Source organism: Impatiens glandulifera, chromosome 2, assembly GCF_907164915.1.
Source record: "Impatiens glandulifera chromosome 2, dImpGla2.1, whole genome shotgun sequence".
In the NCBI taxonomy this organism is placed as follows: domain Eukaryota; kingdom Viridiplantae; phylum Streptophyta; class Magnoliopsida; order Ericales; family Balsaminaceae; genus Impatiens; species Impatiens glandulifera.
This window is the reverse complement of record NC_061863.1, coordinates 607,800-629,212: the sequence shown is the minus strand read 5'-3', so window position 1 is coordinate 629,212 and position 21,413 is coordinate 607,800. Positions and strand designations below refer to the sequence as shown.

The 21,413-nt window shown below is 28.4% G+C and overlaps 4 protein-coding genes across 4 annotated transcripts; all 4 read left to right on the top strand.

Annotated features, from left to right (window-relative positions):
- Positions 1–5,642: 5,642 nt before the first annotated feature.
- On the top strand, positions 5,643–6,186 carry LOC124928036 (protein RADIALIS-like 3). Its single transcript, XM_047468562.1, has one exon. The coding sequence runs from the start codon at positions 5,723–5,725 to the stop codon at positions 5,954–5,956; it is 234 nt and encodes a 77-aa protein (XP_047324518.1). The 5' UTR covers positions 5,643–5,722; the 3' UTR covers positions 5,957–6,186.
- A 6,616-nt stretch (positions 6,187–12,802) lies between these two features.
- Positions 12,803–13,257, top strand: LOC124927490 (protein RADIALIS-like 3). Its single transcript, XM_047467906.1, has one exon. It carries the CDS (start codon positions 12,853–12,855, stop codon positions 13,093–13,095), a length of 243 nt encoding a protein of 80 aa, XP_047323862.1. The 5' UTR covers positions 12,803–12,852; the 3' UTR covers positions 13,096–13,257.
- Positions 13,258–17,020: 3,763 nt separating this feature from the next.
- LOC124927898 (protein RADIALIS-like 3) lies at positions 17,021–17,394 on the top strand. The gene has a single exon (XM_047468402.1). It carries the CDS (start codon positions 17,036–17,038, stop codon positions 17,270–17,272), a length of 237 nt encoding a protein of 78 aa, XP_047324358.1. The 5' UTR covers positions 17,021–17,035; the 3' UTR covers positions 17,273–17,394.
- A 3,383-nt stretch (positions 17,395–20,777) lies between these two features.
- Positions 20,778–21,027, top strand: LOC124927528 (protein RADIALIS-like 3). The gene has a single exon (XM_047467959.1). It carries the CDS (start codon positions 20,778–20,780, stop codon positions 21,018–21,020), a length of 243 nt encoding a protein of 80 aa, XP_047323915.1. The 3' UTR covers positions 21,021–21,027.
- Positions 21,028–21,413: the final 386 nt, after the last annotated feature.

Genomic DNA, 21,413 nt, shown 5'->3' with positions numbered 1-21,413 from the left:
TCATAGATTTGAGTATTGATTTAGATTATATAAAATAAGGATAATTTACTCCACACTTCTTAATTATAAGTTTGTCATGCTTTATTTCTATCTACCCTATTTTATTTAAGAAAATGATCTATTTTTTTTTATCTTAATTTAATTTAATTGTTAAACTTTTTTTCAATTTCAACGAATTAAAGATATTTTTGTCTTACTCAAACTCCTAAATAAATAATAACAAAGACCATGTTGGGACCGGTTAGGTTGGCTTACTTTATAATGAATGAAAACTAAATAATAGAAGATCCAATATGCGATCATTAAAAATTCACGAAATAAAAATATTATTTTGACGGGCTAAAAATTAGATAGTTTTAAATAGAACAATTTCTATTTTATTTGTTTATAATAAACAATTACATTTTCTACTGCCTATCTTAAATATTTTAAATTAATAATTAGAAAAATGCTACTTCTATAACTAATTAAAACAATGTCAATGAAAAATAGACCTAAGCACTTTATTTATAAATAAACTCAAATATGATTTTTGAAAAGATAAAACCATTATTTACCTATATTGATCAAATTTTTGCAAATATATATATATATATTCTAGAGTTTCTAGAGTACATGATAGAGCTTAAGGACTACTAATACATTATTATATATTTGAATATTTGTTCCGACTTTTAAGTTGAAGATTGGATTGAATGAGATAAAATACAAAAAAAGTTTGGTCCAAAATTTATTTTATTTTATTTTATTTTATTATTATTATTTATTTTATTTTTTTTGTTTTGTTGTTGTTGTGGTGAAGGCCAAATTAAAAAATTGTTAATTCATAAATCTAATTATATGGGGATCGATGTGTATATTGTGATGATATGGTCTTTTTCTAAACCACACAAAGTTTGTGGTTTCAATGCCATTGTCCACAAATCTATTTTCAAATGAAAATAGTGGACTATTATAGAATAATTGACATACTTTGATGTTACATAAGTTTGATTATTTTTCAAGATACTTTGTCCCGACATTTATACATCACAAAAGTGAAACCTCACCCAATCATGCTAGTTTTATATACTGTCTTAACGCGGTTTAAGAATTGATTCGTATCGCTATTTTTTGAGTTATTTATTCCGACTACAACGAGGCTTTCATTGTTCTCGTCTATCCAACCCTCATTCATTGAAGCACTCATGCTTTGAAGAAATTGTTATGTGTAAAATTTTTAACATATTCACATGCTTAAAAAATAATAATTGTCATGTTGGGTTGTTAATTGTCATGTTCAAAAGTTGCTCAAAGTATATATAGACACGATCAAACATATAATAATTTGAATTAAGTTAATTTATTTGGACTCAATTTCAGTGTTTTTTTAAAGTTATAGAATTCTTTCAAATGACTTTGATGCAACTGTTGCAAAAAGAAAATAATAAATATCATGAATGGAATGGGCCGGTCTCATAGCTAGCTAGCCCAATGAAATTAATTAAGAAACATTCAGATTTTGTTTGATAAATAAAGATAGGGATTTTTTATTTTATTAAGAAATTTGAACAGAGAAAAGAGTGTTGGAATGAAAATTAGAAAATTAATTTTCTTATTAAAAAATTTTCTATATGTTGCTTTTCACAATAAGATTCATTGATCATCACACAAATATAAATGAGGTTATTTGAATAATCTATTACCTATCTTATTATCAATCAATTTATCAACAAAAACTCTACAATAATTTATATTTATTTTTTATTAATAACAATTTTTTTTATATCTCCAATCAAACACAATTATTTAAATAAGCCCAATCTTAATAGTCTTTCATCAATTATATAATTCAATTTATTAACTAAATATTAAAATATTTTAAAATTTTTATAAAAAAAAAAATTTTTACTTTCTCAAAATCACCACAATTAATCAAATATTATTTAATTAATCCTCTTATTAATCACATCATTTAATTCAATAACTAAAATATAAAAATACCATATATTTCTAAATTTTTTCTTTTATTATTATATATTAATACTCTTTTAATAGTATTTTTATAAAAATAATCTCTTATATTCAAAATTACTAACCTTCTCATAAATTTATTTAATATAATGTAAGAACTTGTTTGATATTAGTTTATTTTTGGGATCTTAACCTAAACCCAATATTTTTACTGATTTCACTTTATCTATTCCCTTACTCAAGGCAGAGCTAAGATTTAAACAAAATCTATCCAGACTAGCATGATAATATAAACTAAACAAACAAAATAAACGAAGTTTAGCGTCGCTATTATCTTTTAGCGACGAGAAATTATCAATTACGACAATATTTTCCCGTTGTTATTGTCAAATACATACCAAATATTTTGGGCTACCAGGCTACAGCCCGCCCGGGCAGCCTTGTACATGGATTAGCCCATGCCCTTACTCATTTTATCCACTCAAATACCAAAATATATTTTATTTAATAATTTTTTCCTTTTTGTCTCATTTTTTAAAAGGTAGAATGATAAACTTAAAAAAACTAGTTTGTACAAAGTGAAGTACTCAATCAAAGTTTTTATTGAAAGTTCAATAAAAATAAAAAAAAACCAAAATCAAACCAGCTCTGTTTGATTGTATTTTTATAAATGAATAAAATTAACATAACCCTTACCATCATAACATCCACCTTAACTTAAAGATATTCTAAATGTGAACGGTAATATTTGTTTTCTTAAAATTACTTTTTTCACCTCTACAACTTTTTTTTTTAATTGTTTAGTTATGTAAATTCTTATTAAATGAATCAATTAATGTTTTTTTTTTATTTTGTATAAAAAATAAAATATAGCATGTTGTTTCTTATCCGTTGGGAATCTAATGATTTTGTGGATTGTAAGGAGACATGCAGTCAATACGTACTCTTGGTTCTTTTCTTCCTCTTCCACTATCTATATATATCTCTTCTATTTATTTATTTATTTATTTATTTATTATTTACATAAGAATATCAAATTAATCCACAAATTGCTTCAATTCCACATCCTTTATCTACATGCATTCAAATTTAAGCACTATATATTAATCCCCCAATCCCATGTCCAATTTCTTCACAGCACCAAATACCAAATAATATAATAATATCATGGCTTCGAGTTCAATGAGTTCAAGAAGGTCAACATGGACGGTCCAAGAGAACAAACTCTTCAAGAGGGCGTTGGCACGCTACAATACCGAAACACCCAACAGGTGGCACAACATTGCCAGGGCGTGGGCGGCGGCAAGACGGCGGAAGAGTGCAAGTTTCACTAGTCACTTCAAGATTCTTTTAGAAGATCTCTATCAAATCGAGTCCGGCCGTGTTCCCTATCCCAATTACATGAACTAATGACAAGGCCAGATGCATGCCAATAATTAGTTAAAGCCCTAAATTAGGGCACCACTAATTCATTTTTTAAAATTTCTATTTATCCTAATTAACTTGTATCATTTGTTTTAACAAGATCAATCCCCCATTTCACGTTACTAATTATATATATCTGTTGGTTCAACTCGATAATACTTTGCTACCATTATTATATATTCATGTCTTAAAATGGGTCGTTATATATATATATATATATATATATATAGTCTCTACACCCTGAACTATTTAAAATATATTATATATAAATTAATTATATAATTTTTTTAATCATAATTGTAAATTAATCTGAATTACGGTCCCCCCAAAAAACCTTGTTAATTGGGATACTTTTATTTATTTTTCAGGTTCATCAGAATTTTGGGTGAATTTGTGTGCATGGTTCCGAATGGTTTTCTCGTGATCACAAATCAGTTCAGGGTAATAATTATACTCAAGTCATACAACTTTTGATCCGAATTATTTCGTTTGTGCCAGTATTTTTCTGGTTTGCTGGGAATGTGAATGATATTAGTGTCACTAATTCGATTTCGTACTAAACACTAATAAATATATAATATATAACATCACCCATATATCTATTTATTCTTCGTAGAAAAGTTTTATACTTTTGAATAAGATATACTGAAACCAAACGGGACGGATGATAAATGACTCTTCATTGTTATCCTAATCCTGTAATGTTTTTTGAGTTGTATGTGGAGAATTTATATATCAGATACTGTTATAATTTATACTGAATTGTTTTTGATGGATTAATATTTTATTGATTAAATGAGTTAATGCAATACATGTCACGACCCATCACATGACTTTGTTCAAAGATCATCAATCTTTTTAACTTAATTCATTGTTGAAATGAAGAATCTACTGGATCGAGAGACGTCGTGGATGAACAAACAAATCTTATTGGGCGGAAGAGAAGTATATGCAAATAAGGCTCTAGATAAGACATCTCACTCTTTAATGGAGAAGCAGATGATGCTACGAAAATAACAAAAATATTTGAAACGTTCAATAAAAATATAATGAACAATGAGTAAAAAATATATAACTAGAGATCGAAATGCACGATGAAAGCTATGTAGAAAGAAATGAATATTCCGTAGTTGTTTCAACTATATATTGGTGATGGAGAATAATTGCTCCCACACCTTAGTAACTCGTCAATGTTTGTTTCTATGGAAAATATGAGTCTACTAAGAACGTTAAGAAAATTTAATAAAACCAAAATGCAACATGTCATGTATATATTTTCTCAAGAAAAGCCAAATCGAGTGAAGCTTCATAGGCTCAAAATTTAAAAGGGAAATGAAATTCAGATTAATTCATGTCGAACTAGATTCTTCCAAAACTCTTAATCTCCTCAATTAGTAAGTGTCTGTGAAATCTTTGGTGACTTTTTTGCGCCAACAAAACTATTTTTATGCGTGGAAGAAGTAACGTATGGTCATGTAGGTGTGTAACCTCCATAAATATTCCAAAGCTATACTTTTTAAGTGGATTCACCTCACCCTTTTTTACTACATTATGGAAGATAATCATCATCAACTTGGACATCACACAAATATCTTCTCATCATTTCTAAAGAGATAAAATAATAAATGCCTCCAATGTGTTAATTTATTCTCATTGGTTGGTTTTCGATCAACCTAACCAATCTAGATCCACTTCTTATCTCCTCACAAGAAGAAATGACATAAAATCAACTTAGGAGGAAGGCTCCAAGTGGTTATAAGGAGGAGGACCATGATCAGACCGACAAAAATGAGGAAGTGAAATAACTGGTCGATTGATTTGTCCAAACTTTGGCTTTGGAATGATACTATTGAGACTACCACTTTATACAATATAATTTTTATTTTATTGTTGGCACCGCATATATACATATATGCTCAGATCTAGCTGCTCCCCCATTTATCTTTAGCCGGGTCCAAGGACTAAATTAAAATGATTTTTTCCGGCGCATAATATACGTCGCAATGAATAAAAATGTTCAAGACCAAAATACCGACGCTTAAATGTTGTTTGTGGGAATCATGTCGTGATTTTGTGGTTGGTAAGGAGACGAGTCACTTTGATTCTCTTTAAATTCTTCTTATTCGATCCAGTTTCTTTTAAGATGGGAGAATTAGATCCTCCCCGACCCCACCCACTTGGTTCCTGAATAGACCCATCTTCTTTAAATGAACCACTATATATAGAAACATGACTTGATGTCCAACTTCAATTCACATCTCCCACAAAATATCACCTAATTAAAAACTTCTCTCGATCTCTTTTTGTGTCTTTCTTTAATTATTTCACATATATATATATATACATGGCTTCATTGAGTTCGAGAAGGTCAACATGGACGCCTCAAGAGAACAAGGTGTTCGAGAGGGCTTTGGCTCACTACGATACCCAAACGCCGGACAGGTGGCACAACATTGCCAGGGCTGTGGGCGGCGGCAAGACGGCAGAAGACTGCAAGTCTCACTTCCAGCTACTTCTTGAAGATCTTTGTGAAATCGAGTCTGGCCGTGTTCCCTTTACCAATTACATGTCATCATAATCATCATCCACCTTGCTTCTTAAGCATACATGATCAAAGAACAAGTCTGGCCAACACTAATTCATCTACTTTTATTTTACTTTAATGTTTATTTGTTCTAACTAAGTTTAATGAACTCACTTAATTCCTTATCAATTACTTTTAACACTATAATGAATCCTTCATTCCTCATGTTACTTACTAATATATCTTAAAGTATAACCCAAGTTGACACTTAATTAATTATTGTACTATTTTGTTAGCTAGAATGTTTTAAAATTTAGATAACTCCTAAATATAAATTTTATAGGATCCCTTCAACTTTATCCACAAAAGTCAAAATATTCTTGGCCTAGTGTTTAATGAAAAGTTTCAACTTTTCAAAAAAGATATTTTACAAGAATTATAATGAGAATGATCATAATTATAATTAAACTAAAATTAATGTGTAATTCAACACTTATATATTTTTTGACTTAATCATGTTTCTTTTCATTAAAATATCACAATAAATGTTGAACATTGATTAGGATTAGGATGCCGATTTTTGTAACAGTTGAACTAGTTATGACCGTTATTAGGAATGAGGTGGAGGATCCCTCAGTGTAGAAGGAGGAAATACTATTGGAGAATGATATTTCGAGTGAGTAGACAAATCAACAACATGAGGAAAAGGAAGATGAGGAATTTGCCACTCTTCCAATTGTAGCAGAAGAAGATCAACAACATGAAAGACATGATCCCAAATCAGTTTGTGCAAAATTTGGCACCATGCATGTTACTTTATGCCTCACAAATAATAAAACATCAACCAACACACAAAAACCACAAAATATCAGTGATCCGGGAGAGTTGATATAAACTTTCTTATAAACCTAGGAGGGTAAACAAATCAAGTTGCTTGTGAGTGCTCATTAATAGCTCGGTAAAAGCTCGACTCTAACTCAGTTTGTCAGAGCTTGAGTCGAGATCGAGTCGCTCGATTTTGTAATTGAGCCCGAGTTCGAGCTTTATATTTCTAGTTCGAGTAGCTCGCGAATAGGTCGATTTATAAATATTATAAACATTTATATTTATATTATATTATATTATATTATATTATATTATATTATATTATATTATATTATAAACATCCTTTTCAAATCTCCTATCCAAACACTCTCACATTTCCACTTGTCTACTTGAGCAACTTCACTAAAACTCATCCTCTTCTATTTCTCTTTTCTTCCTTACAATTAAAAGAGCAAATCGATCTTGAATAAAATATATAATTTTATTTATTTAAATTTAGTTTTCGAGTATAAATTTTGGTACTTAATTGAGTATATATAATATAAATCGAGTTGAGTTCGAACAGTATGGTATTCAACGCTCGGTTGTACTCGTCTCACTTACACTTCAAAGTCCGTCAAACTTCATTTTTCATGTGTAGTTACCACTAGTAAAATAAAAGGAAATAGTGACAGGAAACACCGACTTTGTTTCTCAATATACCGTCACCAATATCATTAACCACATTACTCTAAACACCCTCACTTCCGCCTTTGCTACAAAAGGCGACAAGTTTAAAACACCGTCGCTAATATTCTTTTTTGTTTCAATAATATTTTGTTTTTTAATCTATAGAAAAATATTATATTCAATTTTTATATTTTTACAATTTATTTAATAAAATTATACAGTTGTACACTACACTGAACTTTAGTTTAATTACAAACATGATTAAAAACATAAAATGTCATTTTCAAATCAAAATAAAGAGAAAAATATCGTTTGGTAGGAGCTCTCAAATGTAGAAAATCATTTATTCTACAGCAACTGCACCAACATGCTTAATGATTTAAATTCTAGCAATGATAGTTGCTGCGAGACTAAAACCAAAACAATAAGAAATAATTATGATTATATCAATTTTTAAGGCCAAAACCCCATGAATAGTAAAAATAAATAAATAAAAGTGAACTAGTCAGGAAGCATACTAAGAACACTAATGAGATCAACCTCTTATGCATTGTTGCTTGGGCACCTCACACCTGAAGTATAATAAAGGTGAAATAGTTAAAAAAGTGTAGCTAACTTATTAAACATATAGAATAAAAGAGTCGCTAATACAAGAATCAACCACAAATATCGTCGCAAAACATAAATTATAGACGAGAAAGTGTCTAGATACTAAAATCATCTGTTAATAAGCGTCAATAAAAAATTTTCAAATGCCGCATCATCCTACTTTGTCACTAAAAGTACCTCTGATATATTTTTCTCTTTTTTCACCTATATGCAACAAGACCATCTATATAACAAATTTTAAATTTTAAAATAAAAAAAGAAAATCTAATTTCTACTACAGCTCAGAAATATAATTTGAAATAAAAAAAGAAAAAGTGTACCCTATTAAATATTCCAAAGCTATACTTTCAAGCTAGGGGGTCACCTAGCTAGATATATAATCCTTCTGAGAACAAGATTCATCTAATCATTGATCAACTTAATTGGACATCTCACAAATTTCCTTTATTTTACTCAGATCACGTACAAAAACACACACACACACATATATATATATATATATATATATATATATATATATTACATTTTGAAATGTTAGATATTTTTTTTATTAAGTTCCGGGGTGTCGATAAGAAGCAATAAAAAAAATCAAATTAGCATAATTTATGAAAATGATTATCACAAAATAAAACTTAGATAAATTACTAAAAAAATTGAGAAAGTAAAACACTAATCCCTTTCATTCTTTCTATCATACTCAAAGTTAATGTAAATTGTGGTGAAACTAGTAGAACTAATCAATAATAAGTCATGACAAAAATATCACAAAGAAAATGATACGATAAAATTATTCTTGGGTGATAAATGAGATAAAAAAGAAGAAAACTTAGAGGAAATTAAGCTCAAATTGGTTAGAAAGAGGACCATAATTAGACCGACCATAAAAGAGAAAGAAATATGAAAGTAATGGAATATAAAGATCGGTCCAAACTTTGGCTTCGGAGAAATACCACTTTATACTATACCAATTTAAAATATCTTTAGCTATGGATTCCATGTAACAAAACTCAACTTTTCCGGCACATAATATATACGCCACAAAGAGTAAATGTGGAAGAACAAGATACCGGGCGCTTAAATGTAATATTTTTGATGTTCAAATTCATTGAATTATTTATTAGGGAATGTGGTGATTCTGTGGTTGGTAAGGAGACGAGTCACTTTGATTCTTTAAATTTCTTCTTCAAATAGTTTCTAGAATCAAAAGATAAAATTCTCTCCGTTCGTCCCCACCAACTTGATCCCACTTGTTTAATTCCTCTTCAAATAAACCTCTAAATAAACATTTGAATCCATGTCAAATTTCAATTCACTGCCAGCACCAAATATCACATTCATTAAATCTCTCTCTTTTTGTGTCTTTCTTTAATTCTTTCATATAATGGCTTCATTGAGTTCGAGAAGGTCAACCTGGACGGCCCAGGAGAACAAGGTGTTCGAGAGGGCTCTAGCAGTTTACGATACCGAAACAGACGACAGATGGCACAACATTGCCAGGGCAGTGGGTGGTGGCAAGACGGCTGAGGAGTGCAAGTCTCACTTCAAGATTCTTCTAGAAGATGTATGGAAAATCGAGTCAGGTCGTGTTCCCTTCCCAAATTACATGCAGTCATCATGATAGCAGGAGCCTTGCTTAATTCTGAAACATACATGAGGAAGGCCTACAGCCCTCCACTTCTAATCCATCTATTTACTTTTTAATTCTATTTTAATGTCATTCTAATTAAGTAACCACCTAAACATATATAATTGTGTATCTCCTGCATGCGCGCGCTTAAATATCTTAAATTATGTCCCAGATCATTTTTTAGCATTATGTTGCATAAAAAATATGTTATAACAATATAAACAACAATCTAGTAAGAGTAAGAATATCAAATTAATAATATATATGTTTCAATTTGAAAGAATGTGTCTTGTTAAAAAAAATTGATTCATTTAATAATAAGAATAAAAGAAAATTTACCAATATAATTAAATTACTAATATAAGTAAAAGAATAATAAACTAATAATAGTATTTGATTAAAGATATAGAAAATAATTACACATACATGAGTGGTAAATGTAAGAAGATGTAAGTTAAAAAATATAAATAATTTAAGAAAGAAATATGTAAAGAAAGCATGAAAATAAAAAAATGTAACTAATCTAAAATTTGAATGAATGATGAATTTTATTTTTGGAAAAATGTGTGATTTTTAATTTAGCACACCGAAACTTTAACTATAATAAAATGTTCACATAGTCCAAGTCTTACACGTTCCCAAATAATTGAAGTCTCCGTTCGGTTAAGTTAGGTTCATATTTATTGTTTGTTAGGATTTGTATCTCCCAAATCTGACCTACTTGAAATAATTTTTAAAAACGCAAGAAAGAATAACACAAGAAAACACAGATTTATAGTGATTCACTCAAATTGAGCTACGTCTACTTCAGTCGCCACTAGATTTCACTATGAAGAAAAGAAGGAATACAAATTTTTTTTGCCTCACACTTTATCTCTCTAAAATTCTCTTTCAACCTTGTAAATCCTTAATAATCACATATTTATAGGGTAAACATTCAAATAATAAACATAAATAACTCTTTGTCAGACCCAAGCCCAAAACTAAATACAAACCCAATAAACTCTAACTAATACTTATAGAGTTTATTATAAGTGTATGTTACATAACTCAACATTGTCGTGGTAGTCCAAACCTGTCTCGAAACTCGCAAAACAAGAGTAATTGTATCAATATTTATTTTCTAACTTTCATCTTCTTAATCCAATTAAAACTATTACGCCGGACTCTTCAAACGTCGGCTTGGAACCGAGGGTGCCTCGGACTTGGACCTAATTAGGGTGTCTTTTGATATGACTTCAATTCTCGAGGAAGATATGTTGCTCTATGGAACGAATTTAAAACAACATTTATCATGCCAATTTATAAGTGTATTAGACCTTTAGTCGATGATTAAGGAACCTGATGACTCGTTGATGGTCGATCGGTTAATATTGAGAATTCAAAGGTTGTTGCGCCGAACACATCACAAGAACCCACACAGATAGGGAGGATACATGGATTCGATTGTTTGGAATTCCAAACAATATGTAGAATCACAATCTTATTAGTTGGGCCAGTAATGATCTTTGAAAATTTATTGAGCTCGATGAGAACACCCTGTTATCGTAGGAAATCGATTGGGTTAGAATGAGGGTGCCTCACTCCGATTCATATATTTGTTACCCATAATTCATTTGTGTTGATAACGAAACAAAAGTGTATAAGGTGATGGTATGACTTGAACGTCATATTGCCGTGTCTCCTACATTGGGAATAAACACATCGATCTGCCCGTGTTGGAGCCATCAACTTCGTTTAGGTAGATGCAAGAGTAATGAAAAAATATTAAGTAAGCTATTTTGGGCGTAAACTTTAATGTAAAAAAACCCAAGGACAATAATGCATAAAACGTCGAGGCTTCGAGCTTCTATAAAGAAACATTAACATCCATAATAGCAACTACAAAAATGAGAAGTATTTTTAGATGGATAATTTTTTCAAAAATATATTTCTGTGGTAGCAGAGAAATGCATAGTATCTAAATCTTCAATTAATATAATTTGGAATAAAAGAAAAGAAAAAGTGCAGCCTCAATATTCTAAAGCTATACATTTAGAGGGAGGGGGGTTCACCTAGGGAACAAGATACATCTAATCATCATCCATCACATACATATCTTTATTTTTTGATCATATATATATATATATATATATAAATATATAATATTGAAAGATAGAATAAGATGGATATAAATTGGAATAAACTCGCAACGTATATGCACTGATTACCACAACTATACATATGCTGAAATCTGAGCTAGAACACCCTATTTTTATTATTTTTTCTAAAAATAGTTAATGATAATAAAATGATGAGATTTGTTTAACTATATATAACATAAGAGAAAATAAAATATAAATGCCATAAAACAAAAACAAGTAATTCAACTTATTATCAAGCATCTATATACTCGAGAAATATGATTACGCTCCCAACAAACGAAAACAATCAGTTAAACGAAATACAATAGTTTCTTTCGAGCCTAATCAAAATAGTTACTAAAAAATTAAGACCCATATACCAGTTGCTGCAATCCAAACATTAGAGCAATGGTAGACATCAAACAGTGAATCTCAATCATATTATAAAAAAGACTCTAAATACCAGCTACACCGACAATACAAAAATGTGAGATACGATTCCATCTCCATAAGTCACATATTTCGACTTAATATAATACAATATTATTTTTCATCCACAAGTGATTGTCACAATATATATATATATATATATATATATATATATATATATATATATATATATATATATATATATATATATATATATATATATATATATATTTTTTGTTTATCAATTTCTCAAAATAAATTGATGATTTTCTTAATAATATTTAGCCTAAGAAATCTTATAACTTTATTTTTTCTTTTCTATAAGTAGAAAATATATTTATATTTTCCCTCTTGCATTAATTCCCTTATTAGTGGGAAATCTAATGATTTTGTGGTTGGTAAGGAAACGAGTCATTCGGCTCTTTTCTTATTCCTTGTTCTTCTTACCCTATTATCTCTTTTCATTTTTTTATTAGGGAATATGAAATTCTCACCCACCAACTTGCTTAGGTCCTGATGAATCCCACATTCTCTTCTCCAAATTAAGCATTATATAAACACCCAATTCCATCCAACTTCTCCACACCACCAATTACTATATCCTTTTAATATATAATAATCAATCTGTTTCTCGAGTTCACAGTTGTTGAGTACTCAATATATACATCATGGCTTCGAGTTCAATGAGTTCAAGAAGGTCAACATGGACGGCCCAAGAGAACAAGCTCTTCGAGAGGGCCTTGGCACGTTACGATACCGAAACACCCGACAGGTGGCACAACATTGCCAGGGCCGTGGGTGGCGGCAAGACTGCGGAAGAGTGCAAATCTCACTTCCAGATTCTTCTTGAAGATCTCTACCAAATCGAGTCCGGCCGTGTTCCCTTTCCCAATTACATGCGTTCATCATGATCGATGATTGCATTAGATTACTAAACAAGTCTGTCTGACCATCAAGAAAGGCCCCTAATTACTCCACCACTAATTCATCTCCTTTTTATTTTAATTAATTTAAGTTGTATTTGCAAAATGCACGCATTCTCAATTTCTTAAATTATTAATCCCTTTATACACTATGAATCTGTCTGGCACCACATTTCATTATAAGTTTTATATATAAAATGATATGGAGTTGGGTCTTTTTATTTATAATTTTGATTTTAAATATTTAGTTTATGTATTTATATTATATTAAAATAATTATTATAAAATTGAAACTTAAAAATAATAAAATCATCAACAGAATAAACATATATATCGGCATTTTATGTGTTAGTAAATATTATTATCGACGCATATTGATCATATATACCGGCGTAATCTTATTTGTCAGTACAAATTATTACAGACACATAAATAAAATTATTATATTTATATATATTAGAATTTGTAATTAAAAAAAATTGTTAAAAATATTTTATTTTAAATTATCATTGAGTTTAATAATTATAAATATTATATATATAAATTAAAAGTATTAAAATTTAAAATAAAATTATAATTTCAACATATTATTTATTTATTATTTTAAATAAACTCATTAAGTGAAAATAACTTATTATTTATTTTAAATTGAAGATGAAATGATGCAATGGTTTGTGATTGATTTTACATATGTATGGCAGAGCTTCTATCCTTTTAAAACTATATATATTTTAGAATGAAATCCTACTAAAGAAATTAAAGAAAAAGGAAGCTTGACTAACAAAGAAGGTTGGAATTATATATACGAATTTTTTTTTAGATTGTATTTATTCTTTATATTTGCAGTGATTTTTTCTATATTATTAGAGTAAATTTTTTTCATTAAAGTAAATAGCATAATTGTGGATAAAGAACTATATTAGTGATCTACCCATTTTCATTTTCTTGTAAAAAATTTTTGGATCAGAAAAGTGTTGCTAACTTCTTAAACCTATAGTTGAAAAGAGTGGATAATACAATAATCAACTGCTAAATTCCGTCGCTAAAAGTAAAATCATTTAAATAATAAAATCAGCGGTTAAAAAGCGTCAGTAAAATTCTCAAATGCCACATCAATCCTATTTACCCGTGTCACTACAAGTTTACATAAATATCTTCTGACGCAATTTTCACATATATATATATAGTTATATACAATCAGACCATCTATATAACAAATATAAAAATTTCAATACAAAACAAATAAAAGAATGCAAATCTAATTCTATTACAGCTCAAAAAGAGATTCATATACTCAAATCATATCATGTGAAATAAATGAAAAAAGAAAATGTACCCTAAATATTCCAAAGTTATACTTTCAAAGGGGTTCACCTAGCTAGATTATAGTCATTATGAGAATAAGATTCATCTAATCATTGATCAACTTAATTAGACATCTCACAAATTTCTTTTTTTATCAGGATCACAGACATATATTACTTTATGAAAAGTTATATTTTTTTCCAATAATTTCCGGGTGGGGTGGATATGAAGGAATAAAAAAAAAAAAAAATCAAATTAACATAAATTATAAAAAAAAATCATAAATAAAAAATCCAACAAAATCGGAAATCAGACAAATTTCTGCCGGTAGCACATCTATGGCCGGGTTTGTTCGGATTGGGGTTTTTGAAAAAACTTAAAGGGAGAAAAAAGTAATGATGGATGATGATTTTGAGCAGATAATGATTATTTTTGGTAAAAAGACTTAAAAAATATTGATATATATGAATAAAATAAAAAATAATAATTTAAAATAAAAGGTATTTTAGTATTTTAGTTAATAAAATGAGTGATAGGATTGTTAAGAAGTGATTGATTGGAAAGAACAATACCTATATGTTTGCACTGATTCTACCATAAATTTACTCTAATTTTATTATTTTCTCCTTTACTTTTTATTGACCAACTTATCATTTTTTTCACTTAATTTTTCTAATCATATAAAATTTAAAAATAATTAAGCAAAATGAAAAGTCATTTGACTGATCACTCTTTAAGTTTTTTTATTTTTTAATTTTTTTATAAAGCTTTTATTCATTAGTAAAAATAAATAAATTATCATGAATAAAAATAAAAATAAAACATAAGAAAATAATACATAAGAAGTATCTCAATAAAACTTAATAAATTTTAATAATAATTTTAATTTTAATTTTAATGATATAATAATATATAATTATAAATTTTACTCACATTTCCATTAAATTATAATATAATAATATATATTTATAAATATGTCAATTACGGACTCATAAAATTTCTACCCACTTTACTGCTTTCAGCCTGCAAGTCAAGAAGATGCCCGTTTACTTTCTCAAATTACCCACACTTCTCATTTCTTTTCTCAAAATACTATTTATTTTTACATTAACATTCTCAAAATAATAGTCTCTAAATTTATTTAAATTTTTATTCAATTAATAAATTATTTAATTTTATAAATTATTAACTAATTTTATTCAGATAATTATTTATAAATTTTAAAACACATTTTAAAAAAGAGAAATGATCCGAAAGAGAGAATTTGGGAGAGATAAATGAGATAGAATGGCGTGGTGGCACAATCTGATTGGTTAAAAAATAAAATAATTTTTCTTTATTCTCTATTCTCACACTTTTATTTTTTTTCCAACCAATAAGATGTCAAATCATTCTTTCTCATTTATTTCTCCAAATTCTCTCTCCTATTACTCTTTATTAAATAAATCACATACAAATTATTATTTTTAAAACTATGTGTTAAAATTTATATCTAAACACTTTACATATTTAACATATAAATATTAATTAGTTTTTTAAATAACATATTTAACACATTTAAGTTATTAAATTAATTTAAATTTCTAAATTAAAATAAATCAATAATCATATTTTATATTTTTACTAACAATCAAAATTAATATAAATATAAATAAATAATAAATTAATTAACATGAGTGTGTCAAGACACGACATGACAGACATGAAAACGAGCATCGACACAACACAACACACAACACGAAAGAGGTGAATCATAATATTTTGATTGAGTCAAGACACGACACGACACAAATAAGATTGAGACACGATACGACACGATGTTATAAGTTTAACACGACTTGCCCGAGTCGAATATGGCCGTTTATACATGCTGCCCAACTCTACAACCAATCAATAATATGTCGTGATAAAAATATCACAAAAAAAGTATATGAGATAGAAAAGAAGAAAACCTATTAGGAAATTAAGCTCAACTTGGTTAGATGGAGGACCATAAATAAACCGACCAAAAAATGAAATATGAAGTAATGGAATAAATAGTCAATTGGTCCAAACCTTGGCTTTGGAGAGATACCACTTAAACCACACCAATTTAATATATATATATATATATATATATATTAATTAGTGAGTGAAAAGAGGCAGCATTATATTTTCTTTGATCTAGCCGGCCCATCTATCTATTTATCTTTAGCTAAGGAGTTTATTGCAACAAAACTAACTTTACCGGCGCATAATAATATACGCCGCAAAGAGTAAATGTTAGATACCGACGCTTAAATGTAATATTTTTGATATTGGAATGAATGTGGTGATTCTGTGGTTGTTAAGGGGACGAGTCACTTGGATTCTACCTCTCGTATTTAAATTTCTTTGTTAAGTATTCTCTTTCTCTCTACCAGCTTTTGGCTTAGAGAATCAAAAGATCAAATTCTCTATGTGACCCCACCAACTTGGGTTCCTCAATCGATCCCACTTGTTAAATTTTTTCCAAATAAACCACTATATATATAAACACACGAATCCATGCATGTCCAATTTCAATTCACAGCAAGCACCAAATATCACCTGCTTCATTATATATCTCTTTTTGCGTCTCTTTAATTCTTTCATATATTTATTTATGGCTTCATTGAGTTCGAGAAGGTCAACCTGGACAGCCCAAGAAAACAAGGTATTCGAGAGGGCTTTAGCACATTACGATACCGAAACACCCGACAGATGGCACAACATTGCAAGGGCCGTGGGCGGTGGCAAGACGGCAGAAGACTGCAAGTCTCACTTCCAACTGCTTCTGGAAGATGTATGGAAAATCGAGTCTGGTCGTGTTCCCTTTCCAAATTACATGCATTCATCATGAAAGGCCGCAGCCTTGCTTAATTCTCATGAAGAATACACGAAAGAACAAGTGTGGCCATTGTAAGGAAGGCCTCCACTTATAATTCATCTACTTTTACTCTTTTATTCTATTTTAATGTCATGTCACTCTAATTAATTAAGTAACCACTTCAATATATATTATATTGTGCATTGCCTGCATGATTTTTGCAGTTTATGTCAAGTTGGATAACTAGTAATATATATATATTACACAACGATTCATGATTTTTGTGATCAAGATCACAATAATAATAATAATAATAATAATAATAATAATAATAATAATAATAATAATAATAATAATAATAATTCTTAAAAATCAATTCGATACTAATTATTACAATATTTATCATAAATTATCCAATTACAACTCATCAAACATTACAAATTCACCTAGAATTTGTGATCTATAAAATTAAAATAGGTTAAAAAATAACAAAACATCAATAAAGAAAATCTGAACACTACAACAAAACATACTTTCAGGCTTTCGGCTACCCTTATATGCCAACCCATATTAAGCGTGAGTAAAAATTAAAAGAAAAAAACTTTTGTCAACCTTTATATCTATACCACCACCTTTATTTTTTGTAAATACCAACTTTGTAACTTTGTTAAAACCTTATAATTTAAATATTCTAAATTTTAATAATTTTTATGTTTTATTTTTAAACTTTGTAAATATTTTATTTTAATTTTTTAATTTTTTTAAAATTAAATTTGACTTAAAATTTTGTTAACATTAAAATTTAATTAATATTTTTTATATAACATAATTTTTAAACTTTTTATAGTATTATTAATATATGTCTTTTATTTAATTATTATTTAAATTTAATTAAAAGTAAAATATGAGAGAATTCAATAGTTTCTGAAGTGTTAATATGACATTTATCCCACATTGGAGAAAAAGAAGAAGTTTTGGTATATAAAATATGAGAGAGTTCATTAGTTTCTGAAGTATTTTTAAGGTTATAATGTGCTGAACTATGAGTTCATCCTAAGGTCAGGTACTTGAGAGATGGAGGGCAAATGTGATAATACTAGAGATAAAAAAATAACATCTAAAATGAAAATAGAAAAATCAAATTTTAAAAGTAAAAATAAAATAGACTTTTAGCGACGTTTTTTAATTTTGCCAACGCTTAAATAAGCGTTGTTAAAACTTTCGCCTTTCGGCAACGCTTGTACCGACGCTTAAATAAGCGTGGTAAAAACTTGCGCCCACCCTGCTTCTGGCGACGCAAGAATAAGTGTCGGTAATTTTTTTAGTTTTAAAGGTTGGCAGAAGTCTTTTTAAGCGTCGCCGAAAGTCATTTTTGTTGTAGTGCAACTCATAATACATCATGTGAAGTTTGAGAGTCGGTAATAAGCTCGTCAACTTGCCTTTTCCGGGCGATGTTAATGATGTTAGGTAATACAACCACGTTTCCCAAGATGTGACTGAGCTTGTAGCTAGGTAATCTCATACTGAATCCATCAAATTTCCGGAATAAATCTCAAAAAAACTTATGAGTTAATTTTCATATTATACTTTTAAGTATATTTTATTTTTATTTTATCTATATCTTTATTTTTCTAAAACCTTTATTACATTTTTACTCTATTTTCCCATGCCACCCCAAGGGCAAATACAAGACAAATTAAGAAAATGAAATTTCTATTTTAAAGTATTATTGAACGATTATTTCAATATAAACAACAATCTAATAAGAAGAGTAATTAGAATAACAAATTTATAATATGATTCAATTTGAAGAAAACATATTAATTTTTAGAAAAAAGTAATATGATATATTCAATTAGTAATAAGAGTAAAAGAAAATTAATAAGATAATTCAAATACTAATAAGAGAAATAATATATTAATAATAGGATTTGATTAAGGATAAGTGGTTAAAATTTATGAAGATGAAAGCTTGAAAAAACGTAAATAATTTATGAAGAAGAAAGAAAATATGTAAAGAAAAACATGAAATAAAAGAAGATATATATGTAACTAATATAAAATATGGAATAAATGATGAAGTGTTTGAGAAAAGATAAATAAAGAAATTGTTCAAAAATTTATGTACATGTTAGTTAAGTAGCTAGGAGAGAATAAGGGTGTTTGGAAAGGAACTAACAAGATAATATATATATATATATATATATATATATATATATATATATATATATTAGAAGTATTTTTATTTTGTATTAAAATGTTAATGAAATGGGTTGAAGAATATGATTAATAAAATAATTAATAAAATAATGTTTAATTATGATAAATAAATAAAAAACAACAAAATTTCTATACCATTTATTCATAATGAACATTTTCTATATAGAGAGATCATAAACAGAAGATCACCTTTTATCCAGCATCCATATATATATATAAGGAATTTACCTACACTACAAATAAATTATGTCGGTAAATGTATTTTATTTTACTATTTTTTAACATAATTATTTTAGCAACTTAACTCTAAAATATAAAATATTCAAATAATGAGAGACTGAAAATATATCACAAAACAAGCTTGATAAGAAATTAAACAGAATTTTTTGGGGTAAACTTTAAAGTTAAAAAACCTAAGGACTAACCATGCATGCATAACACGTTAAGGGTTCGAGCTTGTACCAAAAAACATTAACATCGCTAGCTATATATATAGCAACTACAAAAATGAGAAGTTTATTTAGATGGATAATATTTTCAAAAACAAAATTTACAAATCGATCTGTTTCTGTGGCAGCAGAGAAAGACATGTCTAAATATTCAATTGATCGTATCTTTCGGAATAAAAGAAAAGAAAATCAGTGGAGCCTCAATATTCTAAGGCTTTACTTTAGAGGAAGGGGTTCACCTATAGAACAAGTGACATCTAATAATGATCGATCGATCAATTTAATCAATTAGACATCACATAAATATAAATATTTATTGAAAATGAGAATAAGAAGGATATAATTAAGTGTCCAGCAGGTTCATTCTCATCAGTTGGAATAAACTTGACTAAATAAACTGACGTATATATATGCACTGGATGCCACAACTATGCATATGATATAATATGAGTACAAAATTATAGTAAGATAGCCCTAAAAAATTAAATGATGGTTACTCAAAAATTAAAGTATCGAGTCGTATTAATTTCCTTTTCTAAAAGTAGAATATATATATATACTTGCATTAATTCCCTTATTTGTGGGAATCTAGTGATTTTGTGGTTTGTAAGGAAGCGAGTCATTGCTCTTTTCTTCTTCTTAATTCACTATTTCTTTTCATTTTTTTTTATTATAGAATATGAAATTCTCACCCACCAACTTGCTTAGGTCTTGATGAATCCCACATTCCCTTCTCAAATTAAATTATTAAGCATTATATAAACACCCAATTCCATGTACAACTTCTTCACAGCACCAACTACGATCTATCCTTTTAATAATAATCTATCTTTTCTTGAGTTCACAGTACTGAGTACTTCAACACATACATGGCTTCGAGTTCTATGAGTTCAAGAAGGTCAACATGGACGGCCCAAGAGAACAAGCTCTTCGAGAGGGCTTTGGCACGTTACGATACCGAAACACCAGACAGGTGGCACAACATTGCCAGGGCCGTGGGCGGCGGCAAGACTGCTGAAGAGTGCAAATCTCACTTCCAGATTCTTCTAGAAGATCTCTACCAAATCGAGTCCGGGCGTGTTCCCTTCCCCAATTACATGCAATCATCATGAACGATGATGGTCAGCTACCGATTGCATTACATGAATGAACAAGTCTGTCTGACCATAATGAAAGGCCCCTAATTACTTACTCCACCGTTAAATAATCTCCTTTTTATTTTAATTAATCTCTATTTATTGATCTAACTTGTATGGTAAACTGCATGGGCATTTTCAATTCTTAAATTATTAATCTGTTTTAACATTATGAATCTTCCTTTCACCACATTTTTATTATAAGTTTTATATATAAAATGATATGGAGTTGGTTCTTTTTATTTATAATTTTGATTTTAAATATTTAGTTTATGTATTTATAATATATTAAAACAATAATAGTAAAAATGAAATTTATAAATAATAAAATCGTCTGGAATCAATATATCGACTTTTATCCTTTACTAT

What these genes read in the sequence shown, in the direction of transcription:
- LOC124927898 (XM_047468402.1), top strand. Translation starts at nt 17,036, where the DNA reads ATGGCTTCATTGAGTTCGAGAAGGTCAACCTGGACAGCCCAAGAAAAC.
- LOC124927528 (XM_047467959.1), top strand. Translation starts at nt 20,778, where the DNA reads ATGGCTTCGAGTTCTATGAGTTCAAGAAGGTCAACATGGACGGCCCAA.
- LOC124927490 (XM_047467906.1), top strand. Translation starts at nt 12,853, where the DNA reads ATGGCTTCGAGTTCAATGAGTTCAAGAAGGTCAACATGGACGGCCCAA.
- LOC124928036 (XM_047468562.1), top strand. Translation starts at nt 5,723, where the DNA reads ATGGCTTCATTGAGTTCGAGAAGGTCAACATGGACGCCTCAAGAGAAC.